Source organism: Pantherophis guttatus, chromosome 5 (genome assembly GCF_059756535.1).
Source record: "Pantherophis guttatus breed Tessera chromosome 5, ASM5975653v1, whole genome shotgun sequence".
Taxonomy (NCBI): Eukaryota; Metazoa; Chordata; class Lepidosauria; order Squamata; family Colubridae; genus Pantherophis; species Pantherophis guttatus.
The window spans coordinates 78258744-78270309 of record NC_142067.1 but is presented as its reverse complement, the minus strand read 5'-3'; the positions used below and the strand labels follow the sequence as shown (position 1 = coordinate 78270309).

At 37.3% G+C, this 11566-nt stretch overlaps 1 protein-coding gene across 2 annotated transcripts in view; it reads right to left on the bottom strand.

Moving 5' to 3' along the window:
• Positions 1–5767: 5767 nt before the first annotated feature.
• PHEX (phosphate regulating endopeptidase X-linked) overlaps positions 5768–11566 on the bottom strand; it is a 319542-nt gene continuing 313743 nt past the window's right edge. For both annotated transcript variants that reach the window (XM_060686722.2, XM_087871354.1), the window contains exon 22: positions 5768–6545. In XM_060686722.2, coding sequence (XP_060542705.1) covers positions 6443–6545 — 103 coding nt within the window. In that variant the 3' untranslated portion in view covers positions 5768–6442. The remainder of the gene's footprint in view (positions 6546–11566) is intronic.

Sequence of the window (11566 nt, the reverse complement as noted above, 5' to 3'; positions counted from 1 at the left end):
CCAGAAAAAAGAGATTGATCTTGAAAGCTTAAAGGATTTTATTGCTCAGGCTCTGATGAGGCAAGATGAATGTTTGGATGAGAAGTTTAAAAAGTCACAACAGGAAATTAAGCAGGAGATGAAAGAAATTAAAGAGGTGGTACAAGAAAAATATGAAAAGGTGACCAAAAAATTAATGACTGTTGTGACTGGATTGTCAGAAGCAATTATTAAAACTGATGAAAAAATGGAGGAATTTAGATTAGAAGTGGATGTCAAAATGAAGGAGGCTGATCATAAAATTTCTAATGTTGACAATAAAGCGCAAAGATTGGAAAATGAGATAACAATGATGTAATTCAGGTCTATGGAATTTGCTATAAGGCTTAGAGGCTTAAAAGAGAATGATAGGGAAGATTTGAGAAAGATTTGTGCTGATGCGCTAGCTGTGATGTTAAAGATTAGTTCTGAAGAGATTTTTTGTAAAATGGACAAGGTGTACAGAGTGAATTCCTGGGTGGCCAGACAAAGACAACTGCCTAGAGACGTGGTGATATATTTTACAGACAGAAAAATAAGAAATGATATTTTGCAAAAGTCCTTTGTCTCTGCTGTGCAAGTGGATGGAAAGGAAATTGGAGTTTATAAAGAATTGCCACCTAAGATGCTAAAAGATAGGAAGGATTTTGGATTTCTAGTGAATGAATTAAAAAAACAACAAATCCCATTTAGGTGGGATGCTCCAACTGGCATAATTTTGAGGTTTAAAGGAGAAAGATATCAATTAAATACTCTTGAAAAGGCGGAAGAATTTTATTCTAGTTTTTTCAAAGTGAGTTCACCATCCCCACGTACATCTTCTGTGTTGGAGACAAAGGAGAGTGATAAGGAGAGGCAACTTCAGCAAGAGGTCGATGAGCAGTCTAAGCAGTTGGAATTGGAGGCAATGGAAATGCAGGGAGCTACAGGAGGATTTCTGGATGAGCCCTTGATAGATCTTCCCTCAGAAATTGTAACTGAACCACCTAAGACCACAAGAGCTAGGCTTTGGACCTAGCCCGGATGTGTGAAGCCAAAGATCAGCGCATAACTCGAGCAGTTGCTAAGCAAATTAAAGAAAAGCAACAACAGGAAAGGGCCAAGCCACAGCAAGGCAAGAAAGGAGTTAAGGGTAATATACAAGAATGTGAAGCCATGGGAGGAGCAAGGCCGAAGACTACCAATTTGGAGAGCCTTCAGCATATGTTCTTATCGCTTCGAGAAGATTCAAATGACAACTAAGTTTTTATCTTGGAATGTGAACAGATTAAATTCACCACAGAAAAGGAAGAAATTGTTTAATTACTTGAGACAATTTAACAATGATATTATTTGTTTACAAGAAACTCATATTCGAAAACAAGACCAAAAATACTTGATAAACTCAAGATTAGGAACACAATTTATAGCCTTGAATTTGGAAAAAAAGAATGGTGTAGTGATTTATATAAATAAAAGACTCTCAGCTAAAATTATAGAAGCAGATGATTGTGGCAGGTTTATAGCAGTTGAACTTTACACAGCAAGTGGTCCAATTCTGGTGATTGGAATTTATGCCCCTAATCAACAGCAAGAAAATTTTTACAAAACTTTGCATTCCAAAATATTGCTATGCAAGCCTGTCACGACTCTAGATTAGCTGGTCACTTTGGTTTTGTGAAAACTTTACACTTATTAAAACAGTAACTCTGGTGGCCTTCATTGAAGAAGGATGTGGAAAACTATGTAGCAAGCTATCCGATTTGCGCTGCTGTTAAACGCAGGCAGGGGAAGACCCCCGGTCTACTCCAGCTGGTGGCAGACCCTTCATCAACCTGGAGAGAGATCTCCATGGATTTTATTGTAGAATTGCCTGAGAGTTCCGGGAACACAGTAATATGAGTTGTCACGGATCTCTTTTCGAAGCTGGTCCACTTCATACCATGCCAAAAGATCCGTACAGCAAAAACCTTAGCTAAGCTATTTTTATTACAGATATATCATTTTCATGGTGCACCTCAACACATTATTTCAGATAGAGGGTTCCAATTTACCTCCAAGTTCTAGAAAGCCTCCTTGGACCTTTTCGGAACCAAACAGGGACTTAGTTCTATTATTTATTTATTTATTTATTTTATAGTTCAATTTATATGCCGCCCTTCTCCGGAGACTCAGGGCGGCTTACAATGCATTAAGCAATAGCTTTCATACTTTTGTATATGCCTGCTTAGTAGGGCTTTCGCCCCCCCCCCCAAAAAAGCGGTGTTCTTTTTTTATACAAAGTCAGCTTATTGCCCCCACAATCCGGGTCCTCATTTTACCTACCTTGAAAGGATCGAAGGCTGAGTCAACCTTGAGCCTCATGAGATTTGAACTTGCAGTTCTAGTCATCATCCACAAATGAATGGGGCAATGGAACAAACTAACTCAGTTCTAGAGTAATACCTGCATTATTTTATTAATTACCAACAAGACAACTGGACCGAACTCCTACCTTTTACGGAACTTGCATATAACAATGCTGTACACACTAGCACTGGAATTACCCTTTTCAGAGTAGCCACAGGGCAAAAAATTAATGCCATGCCTGAATTGCCCTCAAAGGAACCAGATATTCCCTCTTTAAAACAGTGACTAAATCACCTGCAAACCACCTGGCCAGTTGTCTGCAAGGCACTAGACAAAGCCAGAGTGGCCTGTAAGGCTCAAGCTGATAAGAAAAGAATTTAACCTAAGCCTTACAGGGTGGATGACAAGGTCTACCTCTCCATCAGATTTCTAAAATCCTTGCAACCGTCCAAGAAGCTAGGTCCTAAATACATTGGTCCTTTTCCCATCTGCATTATTAACCCTGTCACAGTGGAACTGCAACTTTCTAAGTCATTATGGAAGTCCACCCCATTTTTCCTTGTAGCCTGCTAAAGCCTGAAATCACCTCTGACCTCCATCCCACTCCTTCCCCTGTTCCACAACCTATTATGGTCAAAGGTGAACAGCATTTTGAAGTTCAGGCAATCCTGGACTCTAGGAAATTCCATGGAGCCACCCAGTGCCTGCTGGCATGGAAACACCTCCCTTTCTCACAAAACGAATGGGTTCACAAGAAACATGTAATTGCTCCAAAATTGACAAAATTTGTTTCATCAATTGTATCCTGACAAACCTCACTGATTGTATATTTTGTTGTCTCCCCTTCCCTATTTCTATTTCCTTCAGGTAGACTTCCCATTTTTCTAGGGGGGGGCATGTCAGGTCCCATAAATTCCTATAGGGATGCTGTCATTCTGGTGGAAGGGGGGAGGTTTAGGGGAATCTCTATATGGGGTTTTTGTTTCTATTTCTTGCTTTTCTTTGCTGTAACTTTCGGGACCTTGGGAGGGGAAAAGGAATGTACCTCAAGCAGCTGTCTTATCTTGTCTGTGGAGAGAAGCAGCAGTATTGCCTTGGAGAACAGCGTTTATCACCCTCTCGGCCTGAGTTTCTCATAAAATCATCACACACCAGGATTGGCTCAATGATATATTGGACTTTGGGAGGGGCTCTGTCTGCAATAGTTTAACGTTTCAAGCCGGAAAAGTTGATTCCTGCCTACATCTCTTGCAGTCACAATCTTCCAATAAAATTTCCTTTTGAAATGGCTTTTGTTTCAAGAGTTCTGCTTTCTTGAGAAGATTGGTGAGGCAGGACCTTACACGTATCCTTTCCTGTTATTTGTGCTGCGCTCACTGTGAGCACAATATTTAACTATGGCTAAGGGTGGCCTAGTATCTAAGACACTGGGCTTATCAACTAGAAGGTTGGCAATTTAAGACCCATGTGACAGAATGAGCTCCCATTCTTGCCCCAGTTCCTACCAATTTAGCTGTTCAAAAGCAGGAAAATGCCACTTTGATGAGAAGGTAACAGCCTTCCATGCACCTCAGCATATAGTCATGCCAGCCAGATGACCACAAAAGTGTCTTCAAACATTGTGGTTCCCTCATTTTGAAACAGAGATGAGCACTGCCCCCTAGAGTCAGACACAACTGGACCAGGGAAACCTTTACCTTTTAAAGACTCGATTTAGAATTGCCCTGATATTGCCCATATAATATTAGCACAGATGCTCCTTTATAGGCAACTGAATAGTGTTTGATACCTGGATACTTTTCTTCTTGTAGACATTAAGAAAAAGAAAATAAAAAAATATATTGGAGTAACCTTGCTAAATTTATTTATTAAAAATGTATGTATGTATGTATGTATGTGTGTGTGTGTGTGTGTGTGTGTGTGTGTGTGTGTGTGTGTGTGTATATATATATATATATATATATATATATATATATATATATATATATATATATACACACACACACACACATACACATACATACATATCACAGATGAAGATAATTAAAGTGACAGTGTTTTTATACATTGTATTACATTTTCTACTGTAATCTGCTTTTGAGTTCACTTGTGAAATATATATATATATATATATATATATATATATATATATATATATATATATATATATATATATTTCACAAGTGAACTCAAAAGCAGATTACAGTAGAAAATGTAATACAATGTATAAAAACACTGTCACTTTAATTATCTTCATCTGTGATTTGAGAATGGTCATTAACTAAATTATCCTTATTATATATCTTATCCTTATAATATCCTATATTATCCTTATATATATCTTATTATATAAGATGATCTCACTCTTTACTTAAATCTTTACCAGCAAGAATCCAACTGTTACTATAGTATAATTAACACTTTCTATTTGTGGGAACTTTTTATGTTGTGATCCTAGAGCCCTAAACCGACCCTGCTACAGTAATAGTCGGCATAGAATCAATGCTGTCACTACAAGCTCTTGATCTCTTTTGTGGTAGAGATTCCTAAGCCTAAAATACTAGAAATGGTCAAGACTTTTGAGCTAAATTATAATTGATTCCCTTGAGTCCATCTGCAGTTGTGAATTGGCACTGTCACTTCCAATATATTTGCAAAACACTGGAATTATTGAACCAATTCTGGTACTACACCCAAGGTAACCCAAGTTTGAAACTCTCCTTAAGACAAAAGAGTGCTAGGTTCCATATCAGAAGCTGCCCCTTTAGGCCTTCCGACTCCAAGATTAACATCAGACCAACAATCAAGTAAACAATACCCCAATCAAAAAACTGCCAAGGAAGCCAACAGTAAACATCCCAACTAAAGAATCTCTAAGACCACTCCACCAACACTAACAGGGCAACACACTAGAATATAAACTGACAGCAAACTTCACTCCTTACTAGTTCTGATGATGTTACCTAGTTTAGGTAATGAAACGTCTGCAAGAAAACAAGCAAACTCAGACAGCACCAAAGATCTCGCCTTTCTACTTTGCAAGAAAGTAGTGGTATTTGAGCGGAAGTTCTTCAGTTCTTAAAACAAGTAGACTTTCTATAATCTACAAAACATCGGCCTCATTTCCCAGTTCTGTTCAGGCCTAGATCACTATTTTATGTAGTTTAAAATCACTCTCTTTGCATATTATTAAAAGCATCTGTTATGAGGCCAATGTGCAGTTAGCTGAGCAAAGATTTAATGATGTACCTAAGTTTTTATATATTTAACCAGTATGGAGGCAAATAGCTGTATCTACGTTGCTAAAGATATGTGGAGAAAGTGCTTAAACTGGCATTTTAGGATCATGCGTCTGACTTTTAAATGATTATATTTGTTTCAAACTTACCTTTTTATTATAAAATAAATGATGCCCACAATCAGGTAAAATATTTGTAATCCATTACATAAATTGAAAAATAGATTATGAGTTTGTGTGCATCATACAGATATGCATATACAATTATAAGTAGAAGGAAACATGCATGTCTGAAGCCAAAACTAAACCCATTTGTATATTCCACCATATAACTCAGAGTGGCAGTGGAAAGAGAATAGATTAAGCAACATTATTCTTAAGGTACTGGTCTCAAAGATCTCTCTGATCAATAACTCAAGAAGATAGAGGAAAGATGCATGTGATTGCTGAAAATCAGAAGATTTATCTGGGTTTGTATGGTTTGGGATATAATTTGACTAATTTCAAATATCAGCATAACCACTACAAAAAATAGTGGAAATGTACCTTCTTATAATGTTGATGTTGCTTTGCTTCACAGCAATGAGAATACTATAGTACAAATTTGTACAGGTTGTGAACTTTATAAACGACACTTTTTTTTAAAAAATGCCTGTTCTTTTCTACATACTACATGTTGAATTATCCTGTGCTTGTGAGAAACCATTCAATAATATCGGATCTGGTTGGGTCAAACACCAGGATGGGAATGCTACACAGCAAAATAATATAGGTCTGCATTTGATCGATGCAATTCTGAAGCAATAGTAGGCCAGTGAAATGAAGGCATGAATTCTACACAGGATTTCAGAGGAAGCACTACCAAATTCGACAGGAATCTGCACCTCGATTCATTGTAGTATTTTCTGGACAGTTGAAAGCTTTCCGGAATTCCTCAAAATTACTCATAGCAGCAATAACTCTAAAGTGGAGAAAGAAAAGGTACATTTGCAAATTAGTTTAATACTGTGCCTCATATTCTTAATACATATACTTGTAGTGATTTCAGGCTACAAAATCTTCATTTTGATTTTCTGTAGAAAAACATATGCTAGGATCCAATCTGGGTTGATCACTGGGACCAGCAGTTTTATCTTCTGAGCTTTCGGACTTGTACTGGAGCCTATCTTCAGGAAACTCTCTGACAGAATGAAGCAGAGTAAACACACTCTGCTAGAGAGAATTCCTTAAAGATGGGCTCCAGTACGAGCCCGAAATCTTGGAAGACAAAACTACTGGTCTCAGTGACCAACCCAGATTGGATCCTGAAATATTATCCTGAGACACATTTTTTTCCCTGCATTCATGAAACATGCTAACTCAAGCTACCACTGCTATGGCATCATACCATTCCAGATAACATGTAAAATCCTTTAAAAGGTTCACCGCCCACTTCCTGGGTACATTAGGTGACAATATTTGATAGTGATTTCAGGCTACAGAACCTTCATTTTGATTTCCTGTAGAGAAAGATATGGTAATTCAAGCTAGCTCTGCTACTGCATCATACCATTTCAGTTAACATATAAAATCCTTTAAAAGGCTCACCACTTTAATGTACCCGCGTACATTAGGTAATATTATTTGATAAATTAAATAATATTTCATTATTTAATTAAATAATTGAAGACAAGATGCCCAAGGCAAGACACAATCTTGTTGATGAAGATATACCATTAATTTGTATTTCATTCCAGCTTGTCAGGCATTCTAGTCTCCTGCTTGTTCCTTGCCTGCAGCAGCACATTAAACAGGGATCTCAACAATGGTGCCTGAAATTTTATCCTGATACTTTTCTTTCCTGAACATTGTTGACATATTACCAATAATTCATGTACTTTATATTAAATTTAACTTTACTTTTAATTGTTAAAGCTGTTTTTTCATTAAAAGTGTCCATTTGATCCAGTATCATTCAAGCTTTTCAACATTATCTAAACTCCCTATTTAAAAAACAAAAAAAAAATGTGTCATAATTGAATTATTATCCTTCACTGCCTAACTCATCATGTGGGGGAAGCTATATTACTGGAAGATGTATTTTCTCATTCCAAATGGTTATCCATGTGAGGTGCTTTTAATCTTTCTCTTTCAGAAGACAGACATTCAGGGCAACAAATCTTTTAAATACAGATAAAACTAGAAGAGGATTCCCAGCACTTTTCTATGGATGCAATTACATTTCTAAAGATATATGAAAAAGCTCCACCAGTTAGGGATGAAGAAGAGAACTGTGTGAGTTGGGATTTAATTTTTGGATGATACTAAACTGGCAGGAATAGTGGGGACTTCCGGTTGGTGCCACGGCGATCCAGACAGGGAAATAGCGGGGCTCTAACGAGCCCCGTGAAAACCCCATCTGTTGAGCCGCCGCCAACAGGTCTGCAGACCTACCCTGTCCTGGAGGGATGGGGGAAAGAGAGGGACCCCTCGGATGGCCGAGAGGAACGCGCAGATTCCTTGGGGCCGGAGGAAGCCCTCTGCACCGGCAGTGGGGGAGCGGCAGCCATGGCGGTTGCCTCGAAGCCGGGGCCAACCGGGAAAGCATTGTGCAGGAGGAAGAAGCAGGAAAAAGAGCGAAGAGCTCAGAAGCCGGGTGAGTGAGATCCAACCCAGGCGGGAGCAGCGCTTAAATGATGGCTATTAACAAGTGTGCCCCTAGCCTTAAAAGTGATTTTTAAAGCAGAAAAAATGTGATTTCTATAGAAAAATAAGAATAAATATGAAGAGAGAAGATTTTAAGGGAAATTTATAACCTAAGAGAAAATATATGAGAAGATGGTTGTTGAAATACATGTTTATATAAAATTGGGAGATATGGAGGAGAATATGATGAAAAAGCAACTATGTAATAGGCTGTGAATTTGTCAAATAAAACAGCCAAAATAATAGATCTAGGAAAGCATGCTGGTAATACTAGCCAAACAAGAGATGGAGATTTGGAGGAGAATATGCTGGAAATCAGCCAAATTAGAATATGCTGGAAATCAGCCAAATAACAATGGGAGGTATGGAGGAGACTATGCTGGAAATCAGCCAAAATAGAACATGCTGGAAATCAGCCAAACAAAAATCAGAGGTATGGAGGAGAGTATGCTGTAAATCAGCTAAAATAAAAGATGCTGGAAATCCGCCAAACAATAGTAGGAGTTATGGAGGACGATACTGATGTTGAGATAAATTTGTCTAATATGAAATGTGTAAAATTAAAGGTAAACTCTTAAAGCTTAAGATTCAGAGATCTGTTGAAAGGGTCTAGATATTAAGAAATATACTGTAGATAGAACTTTCACATATAAATTAAAACAAAAATAGAGCTGTATTCAATTTGAAATTAAGATGTGTGGTGATAAAATTGTAAAGTAATCAATCAAATTAAGAGGTTAGAATATTTTTTTTTTAAAAAATTACGTTTTGATATTGTTGTTAAAAGGTTTAATGAAGGGAAGTTGGGAATGAGCCAGATATAATTTATAAATGGATATAAATTTATTTATTTATTTATTTATTTATTTATTTATTTATTTATTTATTATATTTCTATACCGCCTTTCTCCCGTAGGACTCAAGGCGGTGTACAGTCAAGAAAAATATAGACACACAAACATCATAAAATTGCTAATTAAAATTATTACTTAGTTTGGTCAATTAAATAAAACCCAGAATTAGATCACATTTAAAAACTCATTCACATGTTCATATGTTTAGCCCCGCCTGTTGGAACATCAGGGTCTTGAGGGCACGGCGGAAAGCACGGAGATCAGGGATATTCAGGATATAAAAATGAACTAAGGCTTTCTTTTTTAGGAAATTAAATTGGTGGTAATATAATAGAATAGTTCTGATCAAGATATTAGAATTCATGTTAAAAAAGTTTTTTTTAAGTTCTGATTTTTAATTTTAAAAGATATAATGGGAAATTGTGAATGGAGTTTTTTCTTTTTTTTTTCTTTTTTTCTTTTTTTAAAAAATGTAAGCGATAGTATCTATCTGTGACCGGATCGAGACTTCGCTCTTGAAAGATATATTTTATGTTTCTGTTGGAAAAAAAATAAAAAAATACTTTTCAAAAAAAAAAAAACCAACTGGCAGGAATAGCCAACACCCTAGATGAAACGGTCAAGATCCAGATGGATCTAGACAGACTTGAATACTGGGCCCTATCTAACAAAATGAAATTCAATGTAGAGAAAAGTAAAGTCTTATACTTAGGCAAGAAAAACCAAAAGTAGGGTTAGGGTTGCAGGAACTGGGCATGGCTAGTCTAGTGAAGAGAAGGACCAGGGGAGACATGATAGCAGTTGTTAGGAAATGATTATTACCTAACTTGTTGGGTTGGCAATATATAAACCATTGATATAGCTTTAAGACTGCTGTATTGCATCATAATGTGTCCTGATTGGTTAGCTCTGTAGCCAATGTCCTTAAGAGGGAGCTAGAAACATGGTTTGTTTCTTTTTGCTGACTGTTTGCTGTGTGCGCTTTACTGCTTTTTGCTGTGTTTGCTACTGTTTGCAACTGTTTATTGTGTATGACTACAATGACTGGTAAGAAGACTTTGTTATTGGATTATCCGTGGACTATTGTTTTAGTAAATACTGCTTTATACGTGTATGACCTGGACTGTTATTTGGACTGTGCCTTATTGCTATTTCCTAAAAGTAAACACAACTCAGTGTATCTGTGTGTTGGCTGTGTTTATTCCTAACTACTCTCAATCGCTTTCATGTGCACACCCTTGCTACTCAAGGGTTGCTCTGTGAATTCCTTAACATTGGTTATGGGCCTAGGATACTGAGAGTTAGTGTGAATACACAGTACCATATTCAGACAGCTGTTTTTGTGGTTTATTGTTCAAATGAAGATGGCACAAGAACAGTCAACCAGCATATCTCTGATAACCCGGTTGGATGGAACAAACTACGTTTCCTGGTCTATGAAGTACAGCCTACTTCTGCATAAGGAAGGACTATAGGCTGTAGTTCATGATCCACCAGATGTAACTGCTTGGAATCCAGCAGACGATGAGGATGCAAATAAAATAGCCAAATTTAACCAGGATAATAAAAAACCTCTTTGTATAATCGGACTGACAGTAAGTAACCAGCAGCTAGTCCATATTCGTGGTGAGGAGTCTGCTGCCAAGTGTTGGGACACTCTGAAGAGGATTTATGTTCATGATACTGTGGGTGCACACATATACCTTACACGTAAACTGTTTCGAGCTCGTCTTCTGAAAGGTGGAGATATGTTAGCTTATCTGCAGTTTATAAAAGGAACTTTACAAGAGCTACATGAAAAAGGAACTGATTTTCTCAGAGCTTCATCAGGTTTATATCATTCTTTCCTCTTTGGATGAAAGTTATGATGATTATGTATCAGAAAGAGTATGTATAGAAAGAGACAACCACAGGAAGAAAACCTGTCTTCAACTGCCTATACTGTTAGAAAATGTTTTTCTTGTGGGGCTAAGGGTCATATCGCTAGATTCTGTAAAAAGGGCAAGAAACTGAATAGTGGTAGTCAACAGAGAGCTAAAAAGGATTTTAGTTTAGCTATATCCAGCTCAACTACAACTGTAAACCATGATTTGTGGGTAGTTGACAGTGGAGCATTGCAGGCTATAACTAATAGTAGAGAGAGGTTTGTTAACATGACTAAGAATAAACAATATGTATCATTAGCAAATGGATGGAAGATGAAAGTATTTGGAGAAGGTACTGCATTGGGGTGAAATGCTCCTGGTTCGGACCGGATCGCCCAATCCGGTAGCGATGGAGGCGGGTGGTTCGGAGAACTGGTAGCAAAAATCCCCCCCCCATGCCCAGCTGAGCTGTACAATTATAAGAGGCTTTTTTTAAACTTTTAAAAGCATTTTTTCTACAACTTCGGCCGAAAAAATGCTTTTAAAAGTTAAAAAAAAAAGCCTCTGATGATCGCGCA